This window comes from Pseudonaja textilis, chromosome 18 (assembly GCF_049901715.1).
Source record: "Pseudonaja textilis isolate UNSWEBS1 chromosome 18, rPseTex1.2, whole genome shotgun sequence".
NCBI lineage: Eukaryota > Metazoa > Chordata > Lepidosauria > Squamata > Elapidae > Pseudonaja > Pseudonaja textilis.
Genome location: NC_142007.1, coordinates 3,613,265 through 3,622,591, shown reverse-complemented (window position 1 = coordinate 3,622,591; position 9,327 = coordinate 3,613,265). Strand labels below are relative to the sequence as shown.

The following is a 9,327-nucleotide window of genomic DNA, read 5'->3' as shown; positions in this document are numbered from 1 at the left end:
ATTTGTGAACCAAGTCACGTGTCACCTGAACAGGCCTCTTTGCCACCCCTTTAAGGTACTAAAGAATGTGACCTAGGCTGCCGTCGCTGCGGCTTCCTTTTTTTTTTTTTTTTCAAGTAGAAAGAAATGCCTTTGCACGAATATGTACATTTAAGATCTCGTGACAACTGCGGGTGCAAAGCATGGGACAGAAGGCGAAGAAGAAGAAGAAGAAGAAAAAAAACCAACAACAAAATTTCAACAAAAGAGGGAGACGGGGAGAACGTCACACAATCCCTGAAGTATTTCTAAAAATGGAAATACATATTTTAAATTAGTCTCCCCAACCGAGTACCCTTCTCCAATTTGTCCTTGAACCCTGTTGCCCAGGGATGACGGGAGATGTAACCCACAACAGCGTCTGGCATATTTGAGACGGCTTTCTTAAAATTATTTTCAATCGTGGTCATCTCTCTCCACCCCCCCTCCCCTATTCATACGCTGACAATAAGATTTATTTTAACAAACGTCTGTTTCACTGATAGAGCTACTGGGAGAATTACAACTAAACCACACCTACTGCCAGAGAAATTGGTTGAAAGCAGATTAATTCATCCTTCGTCTAAGTTAAACAGCTTAGGGATTTAATTCATCCTTTCTAGATGCCTTTCCCCAGTCGATACTCCATTATCGTTCCGTAAAGTCAAACTTTTCCAATTCGTTTTGTGTATGGGTTCCAGGGGGAGGAGAAAAAGGAAGCTATACAAAAATTGGAATAAAACCAATAACTCAGACCTTAACGGAAAGCAGAAATCACATCTTTAAAATACCTTCGAACCAAAGGAAAGCTTTAAAAGACGTTTTTAGCAGTACAGGGCTCTGTCAACCTTGGCAATATCGGTGGAAGGAGGGCTGATAAAACCAGGCTAAATGGGTCGGGCTTAGCGGTCTCTCTTTTTTTCTTGTCTTTTTTGGCTATGGGGAGATATATGCATCAGTAACCCCAAGCCGGCCAGATAAGCTGGATGGACAGGACCATTCTACTAATTCCAGAAGCATAACTCTGGGGTTTCTTTGCCTGTCCCAGAATGAGGAATGTTAAAAGGTCCAGCTTATTTGAGAATAAATCGGGGTCTTTCTCTCCCCCCACCCAACATTATCTGTTTAACTTCTCCCGTAAAGCATGTAAAATTTTGAGTGACTCCTGCTTCAGAAAGATACCTTCAACTGGAGCAAAAGAAAGCCTACAACTAATGCAGACAACAGGCCAAAGCCCTGGGTGTGTGTGTGTGTGGGGGGGTGTTGTCGTCAAACCTAGAAGGAATTTATGGAAAAATTCCTTCCCCCATCACCCATCTGGGCTTAGCTCTTTCATTTCCCTTCTCTTGATAGCAGCAAAACCTGGAGATGAATTGACAAAACATAACATGATTGCAAACCCCAAGTCATCAAACGGGGTCCTTTTGGGGGAAGAAAAAAAAAAAAAGAACACAGAACACCAAACTTTTAAACTTTTTTTTTTTTTTAAATGCTCGTCAAAAAGGTCCAGGAGAGAGCTGGTTAGACCTGGCCGTTCAATTCTCACGTCTCTCTCTCTCTCTCTCTCTTTAAGGAGCAATTGGGCAAGTTTTTATGGGGCCAGAATTTGGGGATGAGTTTGGGCTCGACTTTAAAAAGAACTCTTGAAGTTCACTCTCCCGCATCGCCAGCTTCTTATGAGAAAATGCTTCCTTGAGGATCACACAAACACCTGCTCGCATTGGGAACCTGTTTGGCAGCAGACACCAACAACACGTCAAGCGAGGAGATCTAAGTGGGGGGAAATCTTAAGGAAACGAGAGCTCCCCTTCCTCAGCTACCAACCCGTATTAAAACAGGCAAGGGTTGCCCATGTTCTCCCACCCTATCTTCTTCTTCTCGCCCCAAACCCCACGTTGCCTTTAAAGTGGATGCTTCCGCCCACGTTCTCAAAAGCTCCGAGATTGTTAGAACAGATTCAGACTCCGCACCGGAAAAGAAAAAAGAAAAAAAAAGGAAAAGAAACATGGGGATTTTTTGTAGGCCGGTCAATTTAGATCCTACAATTTTTTTGCCTGTTTTCAGAAAGCGTTTTTTTTTTCTTTTTTCTTCTTTTCTTGGGAGACAGCGTGTTTGTCCTCTTCCTTGCTCCATCCCATCCCATCCTTTTCAATCCCAAACAGGGTTTCCCCTCCCCTCCGACGAAACCAATTCCATGGGCCAAACCAGTAAGTTTAAAAAAAAAAAAAAGGGGGGGGGAGAAACCCTGTACACATCACAGCAGTTAAGCCCACAGTCGGGAGTACGAGACCCACAGAGTCCCAAATGTTTTTGTTTCCTTCCTGCCACTCCTGTTACTTTGGTCTCAGAATCCAGACTTGGGAGGAAGGAAGAAAGAACTCCAGAGCGTCTCATTCCTGCGCGATGCTCCTCAAGACGTACTTCACTGTGTAGGCGAAGGCCGCGAAGCCCACTATAACGAACAAGTTCGCCAAAGCTCCACCCAGGAGTCCGTGGTGGCGGTTAGCTTGCTGGAGGCCAAGGGGGTTGTTGGCCGCCGCCAAAGGCGGGTGCCCGTTAAGAACCGGCAGGCCGTTCTGCCCGTGATGAGCTTCCCCATCGGGGATGACATCTGGAAGTGGGAGAGCCGTTGGCCGGCTGTGGAGGTCCTCTCGGGCCTTCTGTTTCTGCTTGATTTCCTGAGAAAGGCAGGAGAGAGAGAGGGGGAGAGAGAGAGAGCAGGGAGGGATCAAATATCAGACCTAAAATGGACCCCTAACATCAAAAGCATCATCAAAAAAGCACAACAAAGAAGGTTCTTTCTGCACCAACTCAGGAAGCTCAAACTGCCCAAGGAGCTGCTGATCCAGTTCTACAGAGGAATGATGGAGTTTGTCATCTGCACCTCTATAACTGTCTGGTTTGGTTCTGCAACCCAACAGGACAGACCCAGACTCCAGAGAGTAACTAGGTGACTGAAGTTTCTGCTGGGTTAAAATCTAACTGGAGAGCATGATTGATGACTCTTAGCTATGAATGTGTCCCATTGGAGAATATGAATTACAATACACCCAGGGGGTGTGGAGGGAAAAACAGGGTCAAGGGTGACAATGAATGATGTGTCTCAGAGTCGGCTGCACCCAGGCAGTGCCGGACATGTTAACTCCCAATAAATCCTTTTGAGGTTTTGGAAGTTTGGCTCGAGACTCATGATTTTAAATGGTCAAGAGCCTTGAGGCCCTTTCACAAGGAGGCCTGGATTCCTAAGCGAAGCAAATATTGCCCTGAACTGTGGACATCTCCAAATCAAACAAATGACCGGGTATAATTTTTTAAAAAATGGAAATATTGCCCAAGGAAAAAAAAAGACTAGCCCGTCACTCACCTCCACCATGTCGGGAAACAATTCACAAAAGACTTTGTCTTTTACGTTAAATTCTAAACTCTGCGAAGCCAGTTGCCTCTTCTGACGGAGCAAGAAGAGAAGAGGGGAAGGAAGAAAAAAAAAGAGTCAGTCTTGGAACTACCCTTTGAATGGGAAAGAAACCCACATCTCCCTCTGGATTCCTTCACGGCTGATTTTTTTCATCAGCAGCGACCCAATGGCAGCCGGCAAGAGAGGCTCACTCACCGTAAATTCTGTTGTTTCTATACTGCCCAGAGTGGGCCCTTTTTCAACCATAAAACTAAGAAGGCCTGTCAAGATTGTGGAGACTGACCAAGCTGGGTTCCACGTGTCGGGGTGGAAATCAGTAATGGAAAGACACAACCTACAGGGGGTGGGGGGAAAAAAGCAGAAAGACCGAAGCTCTGTCACAGCGGAGAATCACAAGACCCCCTGGGGCATGCAACCATCATAAATACGAAGCCAGCTGCCAAGCGCCTGAATTTGGATCCCGCGACCACAGGGATCCTGCAAAAGCCATAACTCTGAACAGCAGCCGTAAGTTACTCTTTCCAGTACCGTTGGAACTTTGAACTGTCACTAAAGGAACTGTTATAAGTCGAGAACTACCTGTGCACTTCCCGGCACAATCTCCCAGAGCCTGATGGAAGGGATATCAGAGAGGAAAACAAAAGAGTTTTTGTGGCACAAGGACGTAAAGGCCAACGTAGAGGTAGTTCTTGACTTACAGCTGTTCGTTTAGTGACTGTTTGAAGTTACACAATGGTAATGGAAAGTAGTGACTTATGATCGGTTTTCACATGTACAAATGCTGTGGCACCCCCAGTCCCATGATCAAAATTCAACAAAATAGGTCGTAAAATGGAGGAAAAACTCAACTTAGCAGCTGCCTAGCTTAGCAAAGGAAATTCAGGCGAATCAATTGTGGGTTGTACTTTGAGGACTACCTATATCCAAGACAACTGAGAATACGCAGGGCAGAAGCAACCACGTTCAAAGCGAAGATGCTGGTTTGCTTCAGAAACATGGTACCACGAGATCAAGTCTATCCAATGTGAAATATTTCTCAATATCCTTAACAGCAAGAGATGCTTTCAAATCATCGGCCAAGGGGGGAAAAAAACCCCAGGAAATAATTAAGCAAATCATCTTACCTTGTATTGCATTTAAATCTTCCATTTGGTGTAATCATATAAATACTAGGAGGTTTAAAAGGAAATTCTCTGGGGAAAATTAACTTCCCATGGTAGTAGCCACCTGAAAGAGGAATAGCGGGAAAAGACAACGGTTTTTTAAATTTCACACCAAACCATGTTGTCCAAAAAAGTTAATGAGCAGAGTTTAAGAAGAGAGCGCCTGGATTTTAACTGCGGGGCCCTTTTTGTTACAAGCCACTCGATGAAAAGGAGAAAGTCCTCTGAAATATGCAGATGAGATTAAAAACAAGTCTTGCTTGATGAATTACTCCGGCCATCTCCTTTATCCTCCTACGATGCTCACGCTTCTAGATACCAGCCCTTCCCCTTTTTTATTTTCTCAACAAGCACCTGAACCTCACCTGGCATCTAAGAAACATTCCTGGCCATAAATTTTGGAAGTGAAAACAGCCCTAGAACTCTGTTCTAAAGCAAGACTAAAACACATAAAGGAGGTCTGTGTTTAGGGTGAGTTTACTCTGATGCCAAGCTACGATTTACCTTCATAGGGTGTCATTTCAGGTCCTCGTACAACATAATGCCTGCAACAACAAAACAAAAAGTACAATGACACAAGTCATGTTTTGAAGCAGAGGTGAGGAACACCTCTGTCCTTTCAAAAGACCCCCCCAGATGGAACTCTGCTCTGCTGTACCCAGGGTCCGGTAATAAGGTTTGGTTATACCACAGCCTTGTTTCTAAATTTCGGTATCATTTCTGACGGCCGTTTTCTCGCATCTGCTACCTGGTTTCTTCTTGCAGATTTGTCTCCCTGTTAGTGGACGTGGGAGTTTTATCACAGGAAGGAAGAGATGTTTTTGTTTTTCAAAAGGCACAGGTAAATAATAGACCAGCTTCCAATAGTGTGAAAAAATACGAAGTGGCTGGTGAGACTTTTGGGAAAAGTGAGCCGGATCAGTAATTTTAGCCTCTTAAGAGGCTAAAACTCAATTTCACTCAGGGCTGTATCAGGGCTGGGGTTGACCTTGCGGGGCTGGGTGGGTGTGGCCAATGTGGTAGGCGTGGCCCACTTGACGCCACTCCCCAAACTGCTGGCATGTTTACTTCACATTGGGTAGACTAGGACGATCCCATGGGCCTTGAATCTGACAACCCTGCTCTAGAGAATCTTAAGGAGGTCCAGCCTCTGTCGCCGTTCAGGCTCGGCCCCTCTCTCCCATTCTTACCACTCAAGGATATTGGATGGCAAAGGCTCAGCACAAATATAAGGCACTGGATCTTTTTTGATGCGCAGGTAGTCCTGTTTGAGTCGCTGGGTGGCCGTGGTGGGGGCGCGCTTGTTGCTGGAGTTGCTCATCTGAAGGAAAGAGAGGGGAAGCGCATAAGGAACAACCAAGCCAAAGGATTTTTTAGCGCCACAAGGTCAAGAGAAGCCTCAAAGCGTTTAAGGGGATAAACAAAAAAAAAAAAAAAGGTATAATTGCTCTCTTCCATCTCCACTGCCACCATTCCAATTTTTGCTTAACACCGCCAGGCTGAGTTTTCAAAACTGCACAGGCCTCTGCCTCCACCTTCACACAACCTACTAGAGACGTTTGCTTGGATTGTCAATAACTCCATGGACCCCTCTAGGGTAGAACCTCTTTCAAAGCAGGAACTGGATCGGTGTCACCACTAAGATCAGGAGGCACTCAAGCATCCGTAAGACAGCTCCAAGGGTGAAGAACGCAAGCACCACCCACTCTGAAATCCTCTTTTGAGCCTGGCGGTCCCAACGGCATCTTGGGGTGATGTACCAGCTTGGGAAAGAAAGCAAAGGCTGGACAGCCACCAGAAGCAACCCAGGACTGCAATGCACTTGTCTTTTATTGGCAAAAGAGCCAGCCAGGAAAGCGTTTCTAAGCCAAATCAAGTCCACTTCTTTTAACGTTTGCAGAGGGATGGGGAACAGGCTTCACATGTTCCGATGAAAGACTGTACAGCTAAGGGACCAAAGTCTGATCAAAGCAATCTTAGGGTTTAAAAAAAAAATACGCAAAGGGACAGAGGGAAAATTCACCTTTCTAAACTTTCTGCTGGAATAACTGTTGTAAGCTGGGAAACTCTTTAAAACGGCCTCATGTGAGAGTTGACAGTGCTAACCCAATCAGGGCAACAGTCATAAGAATCATTTCCTTCTAACCACGGTAATAGTCATAAAAATAATTTCCTCCCCTCATCCAGAAGCCCCTTAAAGGCGACATGAGAGCATCCTACCGTCCTTATTTGGATAAAGCCCCCAAGTCCCTTCCAGTTTAAACCCACTGACCTCTTCTTCATCACTCTCGCTAGGCTTACAAACTGGATCCAAATATCATTTCAATTGGCCCCAAATTTGTTCGACTCCCACTTTTGCCTTGATCAATTCCTCTGCTCCAAAGTACCACCGACCCCAAGCAGCACCCAAATACCACAGCCTGCCTATCTCCTCCAGGAATCCCTTCCAGAATTACCAGGTAAAGAAACGTCATCACCTGGTTGACTAAGGATGATGGAAGGCAGAATCCAGTTCACCTCACCAGCTCCTCGCTCAGGTGTAGCTGAATCATAAACACAAATACTGAATATCTGGAGGAGGTCACCAGAGAGATGGGCTAGACTCTAGGAAGCAGAGGCACAAATCAAACAGTCCCAAAGGACTGTTGTGGGAAAAAAAGAAGAAACACTCTACCGTGCTTAGATACAAACACACCCTAAATTTTAAAAAAAAATGTATTAATTTTCTTCCCTGGCACAAAAAGCCTGCCAGTTTAATTTCCAAAAACGAGATTTTTGGAATGTTAGTGGTGGAGAAGCTTTCCTCAAAAGAAAAGAAAAAGGCTTCCTTGTTACATAGAGGCTTGGCTTAATTCCACAAGGTCACTTTCTGTGTGAGGAATGGGAGAATTCTTCAGAAAAGGGCCTATTGTGTTTTGCAAGGAAATAATTTGGGATTACTCCATCCTGCTGGCAGGCTTAGTTAATCTGAGGCACCCCGGCAGAAGTTGTTTATCTTCCTCCCTACTTCTTTCTGTAGTTGTCTGCTACTGGTCTGGTCTAAACAAGGAAGTCATGAGAGTCTCGTAACAGAATACCAGAGTTGGAAGGGACCTTGGAGGTCTTCTAGTCCAACCCGCCCCCACCCCAAGCGGGAGACCCTACACCTTTTCTGACAAATGGCAGTCCAGTCTCTTCTTGAAGGTCTCAAGTGATGGCGCTACAGCTGTTTCATTGGTTGATTGTTCCCACTGTCAGAAAGTTTCTCCTTATTTCCAGGTTAAACCTTAAGAGATAATTCAGCCAATAAGCCACAATAGCTGAGCTAAGCCACTACTAAAGCAAAACTTCCAGTTTAGCACAATAGATAAAAAGCCAAAAACCATCCAGTTTCTTTCTGTCTGCTTTTGCTAAGTCCCCTCCTCACCCTCCACACCAAATAGTTTTATAACAGCCAACTCCCAAAAGTCTCATCTGCTTGCTGCCGGGAATGATGGGGAGGGGAGTTAATCATCAGCCTATCTCAAAAGCATAGATGTATCCAGGGTTGAGGGTGGGCGCGCGTTATTGTCCTTGGCTAACCACCCAGGAGCCGTTTGATGTACACACGTGTTCGGCTTCCACCCGGCTGCATTCACACGACCTGCTTCCAGGCTTCATCCCTATTCTAAACTGATCTCCGGCGCGCGCGCACACACACCCTTCCCCGCCAAAGGAGAGCGAGTAAAGGGTCAAAGGTGCCCCCTTGCCAGGGCACCCAAGCTGTGCCCGATGGGAAGCCAGCAGCACCATAGGCTGTGCCCGATGGGAAGCCAGCAGCACCCTGGGGCCGGAGTCCGGCACTCCAATAACAAAAGAGCCTCCGGCTCCCGAGTCCTTACCGCTCTTCGCTAGGCTCCGATCCTCTTGCTCGGGGCGGGGGAAGGGGGAGGAGGGCAGCCGGGCGCCGGAGTCAGCTTCTCAACCCGGCGGCACCTCAGTCTCCTTCAGACGCGGCTGCCCAGCTCCGGCCACCGCGACCCTCCAAGATGGCTGCCCAGGGCAGGCCCAACTAAAGGCCGGCTTCCCTGCTTTCTCGCCACTTCCGGTTCCGGCGAGAAGGTGGGCACTTCCAGTGAGGCCTGACATCCATGACGAGGGGGTGGGAGGGAAGAAAGGTTTTAAGGGCGGGTTGCCATAGAGCTCCGGCGGAGGGCCGGGCTAGCTAGAGCGACGCCTCAAGCCCCCGTGACGTATGTTGTCGTCTAGTAGTCGAGATGAATGAGCGGCTCGGCTTTTTTTTTTTTCCAGGGCGGAGCTCCTATCTTACCCACATCGTTGAGAATGCTTAGTGCGCGTGCGCGGGGACGCTCGCGACGCTTTGGTCCTCTTTTTTTTTTTCCCGCCCGTGGCTGGCCCGTTGCCGTGGAAACCGCTGGAGGATGCGCTCGGGATGAAGCGAGTGGCGTCCCCTCAGCGCCAGGCAATGGAGGAACGCAAAGCTTCACCCTCCGCTCCCATACGGGTTCCCAGCCTCAGAAGTCGAGAACAAACTATATATTTAATACCTAGCATTTGTGCCAATAAGTAGCAATGAAGCTTTTCGACCGTCCCCACCCAGAAAATATGGAAAGTGACCCAACAACCTACCAATTTTACTTGAAGGTGCCTGTGGTGCCTCACAGAACATGTTTTTCAAACTTTTTCTTTTAACTGTAGTTAACAGGTAACGGAATAATGTAACTCCATAATGCATAGAAAGAAGAAAAGTTT

The 9,327-nt window shown here is 46.7% G+C and overlaps 1 protein-coding gene across 1 annotated transcript; it reads right to left on the bottom strand.

The window, feature by feature from the left end:
- Positions 1–406: 406 nt before the first annotated feature.
- UBE2J2 (ubiquitin conjugating enzyme E2 J2) lies at positions 407–8,913 on the bottom strand. The gene is made up of 7 exons (XM_026715722.2): positions 8,457–8,913; positions 5,787–5,917; positions 5,101–5,141; positions 4,558–4,660; positions 3,629–3,767; positions 3,383–3,463; positions 407–2,696 (listed from the first exon to the last, which is right to left on the bottom strand). The coding sequence occupies exons 2-7, from the start codon at positions 5,915–5,917 to the stop codon at positions 2,409–2,411; spliced, it is 783 nt and encodes a 260-aa protein (XP_026571507.1). The 5' UTR covers positions 8,457–8,913; the 3' UTR covers positions 407–2,408.
- Between the last annotated feature and the right edge of the window lie 414 nt (positions 8,914–9,327).

Bases quoted from the DNA above. Each gene is read 5' to 3' on its own strand.
- UBE2J2 (XM_026715722.2), bottom strand. From the start codon at position 5,917: ATGAGCAACTCCAGCAACAAGCGCGCCCCCACCACGGCCACCCAGCGA. The intron at 5,142-5,786 runs GTAAGAATGGGA...TTGTTGTTGCAG, and splicing joins CCATCCAATATCCTTGAGTG to GCATTATGTTGTACGAGGAC. The intron at 4,661-5,100 runs GTAAATCGTAGC...TTCCTCTTTCAG, and splicing joins TGAAATGACACCCTATGAAG to GTGGCTACTACCATGGGAAG.